The following is an 11121-nucleotide window of genomic DNA, read 5'->3' on the forward strand; positions in this document are numbered from 1 at the left end:
GCTAGGAAGGTCTGCCCCAGGGATGATTATATTATAAAAGAAAGGTTCTGAGGTTTAGAAATTTTGATCCATCATGTCCTGGGAAAATCTCAAAGGAGGCAGTGCACTCTTGCTGCTCTCCATTGAATTCACAGGAGTAGCTGCAAGCACATACTGAACACCACCCAGGCACTGTACGTGCACTTCCCATGGTCCTCCCCACCCTGTGCAGGTGGGCACCGTTATGCTTCCTGTTTTACAGGTGAGGAAGGTGAGTCTCAGGGAGGTCAAGTCATTTGCTGACCTGGCCAGAAACGGTGAGCCCAGTTCCACAGCAAGACCTTCTGATGCCAAAGCCCTTCTATTACTGGCTCCACTGCATGCTGCAATCACCAACCACTTAGGAAACTCCTTGTTTTTAAGTAACTTCTCTCAGTCTATTTGCAAGTGAACTTTCTTAGATTACAGGAACCCTAGCTCCAGGTTCCACCTACAAATGTCTCACAGCTATTTCCAAAAACCATAGCTGATTTGAGGAGAATCAGGCAAATTCATTTACTGGTAAAAATGCAGTGACAAGACATAGAGTCACGAATTCCAGTTTCTTAATTTTTTTTTGGTCATGCAGCTTACAGGTTCTCTGCCCAGGGATCAAACTTGCACCCTTGGTAGTGAACACACAGAGTCCTAACCATTGGACCATCAGGGAATTCCCCCAGTTGCTTAGTGCAGAAAGCACTAAAGGCCTGAAGTCAAAGAGGCTGGGTTTCAGACAGGCTCCACCAGCTGTAGTGACTTTAGGTGAACTGCCAACCTCACAGGCCTAATTTTAAAAGGGAGAGAGAAAAAAAAGAGAAAGAAAGAAATTCTATTTCACTGGATTATTTGAAAAATTAATGGTAATATACATGAAATAATTTAGTGAGCTGCAAAGCCCTGTACAAATGGAGGCTTCAATTATAATTATTTTGACTCAGCTATTTGACTGGGATCTTACAGAGAATCTGAATCATCAGGTAGTGTTTGTTTTTTTTTTTTTTTTTTTAATGAGATGTAAAATAGCTTAATGATCAAGGACAAAGCCCCAGACTCGGGACAACTAGGTTCAAATCCTGGCTCTCCCACTTAACTTGCTGTTTGATACTGATCAAGTTACCTACCTTCTCTGTACCTCAGTTTTCTTATCTGGAAAATGGAGCTAATAATTCGTGCCTACTTCATAGGGTTTCCCTGAAGAACATTCAAGTTAAAATAGTTAAAAGAACTTAAAATATTTCTTGGCACACAGGATTCTTGATGTGTATTACTCAATTATTATGATGTTCATCACGCAGGCAAAAGGTGGACTGGGATTTAGTGACCTTCACTACAAAACAAAACTGATGCAGCAGAGGGAATAAGATACATGATACCTTTGACAAGCAGTCCTGAAATGTACTGGAGTTTTAATTCTCTGAGACGCTCTTTTGGAGAGAAAAATAAGTTATCAGGCTTCCAGTAAAATCCTGCTTCTTCCTCCCTTCCCCTCCTCCTTTCATACACAAAAAAAAAAAAAAAAAAAAACACACATGAAGGCACCACTCAAAGCCCTCTTTCCTCTTCATGACTCTGCCATTCCCAAAGATCAGCTTCATCCCAGGGTGAAGGCCCAGCTGAAGAAGCCTGGACAGCCTGGGCAAGTCCCTGGAGACCAGGGCAGGGGCAGAATGTCCAGCTCCTCTCCTCTCTCCATCTCAATCCTTCCCATCTTTTCTGGCTTGTATCATATCCCACTTCCTCCAGAAAGACTGCTCGCTTCTAGGCATTCTGCATCTGTAATTGCCAACTGCACTCTCTGGCTGCAGTTATTTCACAAGTGTCTATTTTATTGCCCCTGAAATGTAAACTCCACAAGGGCTAGTCATAGTTCTTCTAGAATCCCCACAGTGCTGAGCACAGCGCTACAGACACCATTTGTGTGTGCCATAAATAATTGGGGAAGGGGTTGAATTCATTGGAAGGAGCCCAGACTCCCTGCAAAGTGGTCAGATGCAAACTAGGTCTGAGCCTCTACTCCTCCTCCCAAGCCCACAGCAGATGCTGCTATCAGATCACAGCATTCCCTCCCAGAGACCCTGGAAGAAACCTCAGAATCCTTTTCAACACTGCACCACAGGCAGCCAATACAAATTGACTGGAAAGATGAACCCCTTTTGCCATTTCTGCTTCTTAGGCACTCGTTAACTGAGTCTCTATAGCACTGGGACTTTACCACTATTATCATAACTACCACACTCTGCTGTACAGAGCTGTTGACTTGTATGCCTTCAGTAAAAGAGTGACTTTCAAACTTTTGATCATGAGAGCTCAATAATAACCCAAATCAGCACATACCAAACTGAAGCTGAAGTTTCCCTAAATATTCACCTGATTAATGTAATGCACTCTGATATTTCCTATTACATTCTCTCTAAAAATAGTGATTCAGACCCACAAAATTCATCTCATGGTGCACTGTGGTTTACAGCTATGATAGATAGGTAGGTAGATAGATAGATAGATAGATATAAAATGTTAGTTATATAAATAATGTTAGGATAACATTAGCAGCTGTAACTGATAAGCCCCGAAATCTCAGCCTTCACTACAACAGAAGTTCATTTCTTACTCACATAAAACCTAAACAAGTGTGGACTGGCAGGCGGCTTCCACCGGGCAGTCATTAAGGGTGGGTTCCAAGCTGTTTCCATTTTGTGGTATCTTCAACACATGACTTCTAGGGTTTCCACATACAGGATCATAGCAATCCTGCTTGGGAAGTTTTTTATGGATCAGGTGTGCAGGTGACACTCATTGCTTTCAACCTCATTCCATTGGCTAATATTTAGTCACATGGCCTCAGTTTAACTGCAAGGGACCTGGGAAATGTAGTCTAGCCATGTGTCCAGGAAGAGATGAAACAGATCTGATGACCAGCTAGCGATCTCTGCCACAGACCTGCCATTTGAAAAACCCTCCAAGGGAAGGACCTAGCCTTATTCACCTTTATGTCTCTAGTGACTAGGAAAAAATTTGGCTCAGAGTAAGTACAGAGAAAAATGTATGATCAGAGAATGAATGGGGAACATGGCAGGTCCTGGCTAGAGTTCCAGAAGTATTATGGTTTATGATTAGGCTTCATGATTCTCTCCAAACTCACGCCTGTGCAAATCTCCACCCCAACCCTGCCCAAAGCAGAGCTGAATCCAAAACTCTTGATTAGGGCAGGTGGGGAAGATGCCAGAGAAACTGGGTTCCCTTCTATTTGGGGGCTGCACAGTCACTTACTCTTCCTACAAACCACATGCCTGTTGAAAAGGAGCACATCAGAACAATTAAGAGCACACAGGCTTACGAGACAGATAAATCCTGACCAGGCGTCTCTCTGGCTACAGAACTACAGCTGAGCACTCAGGATGCTGAGCATTTTCCATGCATTATCTCATTGCATCCTCACAATAAGCCACTGAAGGGCACAGATTTCTCCCTCTGACCCTCCAATTCCCCGAGTGAGAATTAATGTCTTCTACCCCTGTGTTCCCAAAGTCCTTTTTTCACAACCCTTTCCTATAATTCACTTATGGGAGAACCAGTTGGCATGTGGAGGTACATATCTGTTCATCTTGCCTCTCCAATTACACTTCAAGGACAGTGGAAATAGCATACACCTGAGAGTCCAAATACCTAGGTTCAAATGCCAAACCCAACTTAATAGTTTTGTGAGGTTGGCTAAGATGCTTTCCTCAATACTTGAGCCTCGATTTCCTTATCTGACAAATGGGGTCAGAAGTCCAACCTCAAGGGGATGCTGGGACATATAAACCTAATACCTATAAAGAACTATGCCTGGCACATAGTAGGTTCTTTAAAAAGTAAGAATGTCCCTCCTCCATCTCTCCTTGAGGGCAGTGATAATGTTTTACTCCTGGGCACTAACACCGTATCTTGCATATAATAAATATAAAACCAACATAAGTTGAAATGCATTAAATGACAAGCTTTACTGTTGAAAAATAAAAATAAAAATAAAAACACAGGGGCTTCCCTGGTGGGGCTTCCCTGGTGGCGCAGTGGTTGAGAGTCTGCCTGCCGATGCAGGGGACACGGGTTCGTGCCCCGGTCCGGGAAGATCCCACATGCCGCGGAGCGGCTGGGCCCGTGAGCCATGGCCGCTGAGCCTGCGCGTCCGGAGCCTGTGCTCTGCAACAGGAGAGGCCACAGCGGTGAGAAGCCTAAGTACCGCAAAAAAAAATTAATTAATTAAATAAAATAAATAAATAAAAAAATAAAAATAAAACCACAAACCTGTCTTGGTCTTTAGACCGGGTTCGTTTTTATCTCCCCTCCCCCTTCCCACACACTTCTTTACTCTTCTCTCTTTGGGTAACGTGAACTTTTTTTTGTACTCAGAAATTTTAAATGGCTAACAGAGCACCTCAGGATTCTTTCCTCCAGCCATTATCCTTCTCTTTCAAGTTGTGCTCAGCAAGATTATTTGGATATTGGAGCTAAAAACGGTCAGATTACAAGTGGAGGTCCCTGAAATGTAACATTCCCCATTGCAGGATTCTGGAATTACACCAAGCACCAGGGAGGGGTTGCTCTTCCCCAAAGAGCTCACTGTTCTGAAAAAAGCCTTTGTTTTAAGGCTTTGCAAAACTGCCCTGTGGAATCTTCTCCAGTCCAGGTCCCCAGCACTAGCCTGGGACTGCTCACATCTAGAATATCTATGTGCTCCCTGTAAAAAAGAACACTCAAGAGTCCTACCATCTTGAAAAAATTGCTGCTCTCTGAGTCTTGGTTTGTATCTCACAGCACAATGCTCATTGTTTTGGAACCACTTGTTCTGATTTCTCCAGCAAACCCTGCTGATGAAAGCAGCTACTAGGTCTGTGGTGCTGTGTTAGGTGCTTTATGTCAATTATCTCCTCTAATTCTCACAAAAACCCTGTGAGTCAGATATTACTGTTATCCCCATTTTGCAGAGAAGGAAACTGAGGCTCTGAAGGTCAAAGAACTTTGCCTAAGGTGACACAGCCAGCAAGCAGCAAAGCTCCAATTCAAACTCCAGTCTATCAGGTTCAAATCCCATTCCATTTCTGTTACTCCATACCTCCTCTTTAAACAGTTATAAAAGAAGGTCCTTTCTGTACAGAAATACTTGAGAAAATAAACAGTTTGGACGGGTTGATCTTTAGGTCCCTTCCCCCTCTTTAAAAAAAAAAAAATCTATGGTTTTATGAGAGAAGAAAAAAAAAAGGAAATGTAAGCAGGCCAAACATTATAAGGGTTGGCTTATCAGTATTTAATAACAGCTTTTGGATCAAAACTCTACAGAACCTTATTTATGGACAGACAGTGACTGTTAAGCAGAACCTTTTTATACAACCTTTTCATCTGAGGGTATTGTAGCCTTCTACTGCCTTTCTATTAGTGAGAGATGGGGTGCGAAATTTGCTGGCCCTGCCAACATTATCCCATTAAATTATCTGCCCTCTTTCAATGTAATTCACTCAGGGGCAACAGTTTGAGACTCAGGCCCTGTGGCTGTACATGCCTGGGCGTTCCGAGGGGGGAGGTGTGAAGGAAAAAGTTCAGGTGGTGGTAGCATCCCAATGACATAACATCAATCCACGTTTCACTGCCTTACCAAAATAAAGTGGATGCCACAATTATCCCATTCCTAAACAAGCTGAAAACCCCAACCGAGCTTACTGCAACAAAGAGAGAGCCTTTTTACTGCTGTTTATTTTTATTTTGTATTCGTTAGCTTTTTAGATATTCCTGGCATGCAAGTCAGGCTCCGTGTAACAAGCAGCTGCATTTAGTTAAGGATCTCGAAGAGTTCCTCCAACCCGAAGCCCCCACCCCATCATCCCCCCCCTTCAACTCCAGAGAACTTTCTCAGAATCATAGAAGACTATTCCTTTCTGTCTGTCTACAGAACAGGCTCTCCTGACACACCTTGGGGATTAGGTAAGGCCAAGCTGAGGCTCTTCTGTTTGAGAAAGTCCTCGGAGACTTAAGTGTTTCCCAGATGGGGCTGGATTTGCGAGGGTCTGATCCACATCAGGAACTTGGAGTTGGCAAGCCAGCTCTCCCACTAGAGAACACTCTAATAAATCACCCCTTTTCAGCCTACACCCCAAATTGTACACCAAGATGCAAATACAGAGGCACTTCATCAAAATACGTCTCATCACTGGTTGGAAGGAATTGCCAGACACACTCCTCAAACCGCATCCAAGGTGCAGTTCATTACAACAATATAATTCCTCCTGATCAGAAGTGCAGACTATAGAGGCCATTCCAATGTATCTCTGAGTTACAGCAGGTCTTGCTCAGGCAACTCCAGCACAGGAAGGAAAACTGAAATTGGCCTTCTCCAATCATGTATTATAACCCCTAGATATGGCTAAGAGAACATCCCTTTGCTGCTCTTAGAAAACCTGGGGAAAAGGCACCTTTGGCTCCTACATAACATAAAAATAGTGTAAATTTTAAGACTTAAACCAGGAGAGACTGTCTAGGGCAGCAGTTAAATAAGAGCATGAACTCTTAGCCTCTGTAAGGCCAGCAATGCCATTTCCTAGCCATGTGACCTTGAGAAAGTAATTTAACCTCTCTGTGCCTAAATCAAAATGAGCTAATTATGCCACCTCCCTCATAGGGTTGTTGTGAGGATTCAGTGAGTTAATACTTGCAAAATGCTTAGAACGGTGACTGGCCTATTGTAAGGATTATGCAAGTGTCTGTTAAATAAATTGTGCAAACACTGGCATCTCAGAATGCTTGGGTTCAGGGAAATACATTCCTGGTAGAGGTCAAAGGATTTGACACCATTCTTCAGCTTCTCTCAGGCCCAATAACAGCCGGCCTGGTGGGAGAGAAAGCAGAAAGTGAGGAGAGATAGAGGCCCCATGGACTGTGTAGATCTGGGCTAAGGCCCAGGACACCCCCACCAACCCTCAACCTTTTGCAACCTACCCAGAAAGGCAACTCATTGCCCCAAGCACCAAACACTCCAAATCAATGGTTCCTATTTTGGGGGGATTGCAGTTTCCTTAAAAAATCAGACTATAGCTAGAAACATACAACCACAAAAATGCACATTAAATTTTGTGTATTATTTCTGGGGGGTTTCCTAGCCTTAATTTCAGGTACCCCCAAGTTAAGACCCTCTAGGCTGGGTGCTCTTCTCCAGTACTTGCCATACATGGTTTCATTGAGATCTCATAACACTCAGGTAAGGCTGAGAAAAACTAATCACCATTCCCAGTATGTGGCAGAGAAAAGATTCAAACCCATGTCTGTTGGCTCCAACACCTGTGCTCATAATCATTAAGCTCTACTGTTCAGTTCTACTATACTCCCTTCATACTAAAAGATGAGACAAGAAAAGGAAAAATCCTTGAAAATACGCCATGTTGAGTTTTTAACTAGGAAAAGCAAATAACACAACAATTTTACGTACAACCAAAAAAGTTATTCTCCATTCATTCAACAAAATCTATGGCCCACTTACTATATATGTGTATAAACATATGCCATTTATATAGATATATATGTACATTTTATATATATATAGTCTACAGAGCATTCCTTTCCTCATAGGATGCTGGGTAAAATTTTCAAAAATATTTGAAATGGGGTATGTCGTATCACCAAATCACAGCCAAACTGAACACTAATGAATGCAAGTAACACACCATTTAGAAACTTTCAATTCTCATTTGAGGCCTATGCTCACCATGCAGGAGATGGAGAGAGGAAAATACAGACCAAAGTTAAGTTTGTAAAAGGACTCCGAACTAAATACCAGAAAGATAATCCCAGGTATCAGAATAGCAATACAGCAATCAGGTATACTGAATCAGTATTAAAAATTAAATATTCCCAACACACTGCCAGAGGCGGTTGGACCACACCCCTTGTCAATTAGGCCTCTGTGTGGCTCACCCAGTAGGATTTTCAGGTGTCTCTAATAAAGATGCAGCTGGATGACTTGGTCTCCAGTGTTTTCACCAGGAAAGCTAACAGTCCTGTTGCCCTCAAGAGATTCTGATTCTAGAAGCCGACAGGACAAGTACCTATTAAAACATCATTGGAAAGTTTACAAAATGACAGCAAACAGTAGCAGGCCACCCCCTTCTGACTCCAAGCAGCCAAACCACAGAATCTACAGGATTCTGAGAGGCCTAGGTGGGTTCTAAAGGCCCTGAGCTCTGGGTACAGTTATCACGGCTTCAGCTTCTTAGAGAGGTTTAGCTCCGGGTTCGTAAGAGGAAGATGGGGAGAAAACAATGAACAGACCAGAAAAAGCAAATGTAAAGGTTTGCTCCTCCTGGCTAACAAAATAGAGAAATGATGGGAGAAATGCTGAGCACTTTTAAAATAAATAAATAAAGGAAACATATCTCCCCTTAGGCTGATTTCCTGAGCCTCTGGCTGAGTTACCTTAAGAATCTTGGATCAGACAAGAAGGTAAATCTGAGTTCCACTAGAAGACTTCTCCCCAGAGAAAATATCAAGCATTCACAGAAATGGAAAGGGATTTATTAGACAATAAATAAGACAGTAATAATTGATTTTAGCTCAATATTGAAGAGTTCAGAATAGGCAATACTTTCTTTAAAAAAAATTTTTCATGGGAGAAAAAAACAATTTTAATTCATATGCATGGAGGTCCCACAGAAATGGGACCTAAGAAGTGGCCAAAACTGGCAGCTTTTATACATTTTAGACAAAGAAACAATAAATCTGTGAGGAATTTTTTTAAGTTTTTTTAAGCCTGTAGACAATTAAACAAGACAGAATTTGGGTGACTGCTGATGACAAAATTGTCTTACACTCAGCAAAATCATTGCCTGTACATTTATTTAAAGGCAGATAACCAAGGAAAGGTGCACTGTACCCTCCCCGCTTCCTCCCCTTCCCCATGATCTAAAAGCAACCACCGTTGAAAGCTTATGTAGAAGTAGAGTGAACAGAGGATATAACCGAAGTAATCAAGGCCCCATGCTAGGAGCCTTCCTTGCCTTAGCTAGAATCACCCTGGTTATCTCCACCTCAATTCACCGGGCAACCTGACATCAGAAGGATGTTTACAATGTTTTAGGCAGCACGGCCCCTTCTTTACTTTTCACCCAGGTGTGTGGCATGGAACCAGATGTTTGGCATCAACGAAGCAAACATCCATGTGACCAAGCTGTTTACATTTCATTAGGATTTTTCATCAGGAAGGTGCACTCCCTGCTGATGCACATCTTAATTACAATTAGGAGCTGTATTTACCCCGAGGAGCCTCCAGATTAGCCCAACCACACTATAGGATCAATTTCAGGATCATCCTCGGAAAATGTGGTTCCTACTTTCCCAAAGTCATCTCTAAGAAATCAAAATTCACCCACAACTTCCCTCCAGAGTGTGTTTTCTACTATGAAAAATATTAGCTAGATTTTAGTTTAAACTAATTCTGCAGTCATAGTCCATGTAGCGAATAGATCTTTTCCCCTCAACTGCTAAATAGCCCAGAGCCTTTTTTTCCTAAAACACAGCGTTAACTTAAAAATGAAAGATGCATGATAAAAGAGCATGGGTTGGGGCTGCGAGTGGGGGAGGGAAGAATCCAGGGGCTCCAGCACCCCCTCAAGGGATGCATGTTAAAAGTGAGGCCCAAGACCCTGGAGACTTTAATCAACTTTCCCCCTCCAACCTCCAAAGAATGAATCGGCTGTCCCCACAGGCGCAGCCGGGCTCTTCCCTCTCATTGTGTACCGGCTTAGACGCAGCAAGGATCCCAGCTTCCCGCAGCGAGCTAAGACGCTCTGGCTTTCGGTGAAGTCTTTCTCTAACTGTTGCGATTGTCTTTGGAGATTACCAAAATCAAGTATGCATTAGCTGTCTTTTCCCCCCTTGTTTGTAACACACACACACGCACTCTGGAGCAGCAGGCCTCCTCTGACAGCACATTTTGCACAAAGTGGCGGCGGCGGCGGCAGCGCACACGTTGTGGCCTCCATCGTGACCCTCCAGAAGGCCGGCGAGCCGGGGACGGTGGAGATGCGAGGCCGCCCGAGCCCCAGGAGGACAGGGCTTTTGTTTGGGTCGGTCTGCGGACAGCCTGGGCTCTCGCAGGCAACCCTGAAAATACAAACTCCCTTCTGGACCACTCTCTCTAAGGCGTCTGCGATTTGGGAGCAGGATGGACTTGCCTGAACACCGGTTGGACTGCGTTAGGGGTCCGGCGAGAGATGGGGGGGACGAAAAGCATCCCATCGCCCCACGACCCCCAACCCTTCCACGCTTCCTGTCAGCGCTGACGACTGCGGCTGGGCGCCGAGGAAGAAGTCCCCGGGCGCACCCCCGGCCCACAGCGGGGCTTCCCGGGTGAATCCCCTCGCCTGCCTCCCCGGTGCCTGGAGTCGCGCTGGCAAGACCCCCGACGGGGCGCCGGCCGCCCCCCGAGGCGGGCGCGACGCTTCCTGTCTGCCCAGCGCCGGGCGGGCCGGCGGGAGGGTGGCCGGGGCCGGGCGGGCCCGCGAGCCGGCCGATGCTCCTCTTACCTTGGGCAGCGGCTCCACGCGCCGCCAGCAGCAGCGAGGCCAGAAGCGCCAGGAGCGGCGGGCGCGCCCCGCGGCGGCGCGGCCGGTGCATTCCTCCTCTCGCGGCGGCGGCGGCGGCGGCGGCGGCGGCTCCCAGGCCGCGCGCAGAACATCCACGGGCTCTGCCCGGGGTCCCAGCCACCTCGTCCCGGCCGCTCTCCCCACAGGATGCCGGGGGCGTCTGAGAAGTTCTTTGTTCCCTCTAACCTGCTCCTTCGCCTCCGCCCGGCCGCTCAGGACCCCGTAAACGCGGTCCCTCCCCAGCCCTGTGGCTGCAGCCTCGCCGCGTCCGGACGGTCAGTTCAGTCCCGGGCTGTCGGGGTCGCACTCGCGGACTGCGAGTCTCGCTGGCTCGGGCTCTGAGAAGAGCGCGCCCTGCGCCCGGCGGCTGCCGTCCCGGGGCTCCCTCCGTGGCGGCCGCGGCGGCTCCTCCTGCTCTGCGCGCTCGCTCTCTTGCTCTCAGCCTCCCTCAACTTGTCACTTTCCACCAACTCTCCAGCCCAGCGCCCGGGCCCCGACC

General features: G+C 45.9%; 1 protein-coding gene across 2 annotated transcripts in view; it reads right to left on the reverse strand.

Moving 5' to 3' along the window:
• The window catches only part of ROR1 (receptor tyrosine kinase like orphan receptor 1), a 400273-nt gene extending 389482 nt beyond the window's left edge, over nt 1-10791 (reverse strand). The window contains exon 1 of one of the 2 annotated variants that reach the window (XM_067006696.1): nt 10563-10791. In XM_067006696.1, the coding sequence (XP_066862797.1) occupies nt 10563-10653 (91 nt within the window). In that variant the 5' untranslated portion in view covers nt 10654-10791. The remainder of the gene's footprint in view (nt 1-10562) is intronic. The other variant, XM_067006694.1, reaches the window with a different exon arrangement.
• Between the last annotated feature and the right edge of the window lie 330 nt (nt 10792-11121).

The sequence above is a fragment of the Kogia breviceps genome, chromosome 1, assembly GCF_026419965.1.
Source record: "Kogia breviceps isolate mKogBre1 chromosome 1, mKogBre1 haplotype 1, whole genome shotgun sequence".
Classification (NCBI taxonomy): Eukaryota; Metazoa; Chordata; class Mammalia; order Artiodactyla; family Physeteridae; genus Kogia; species Kogia breviceps.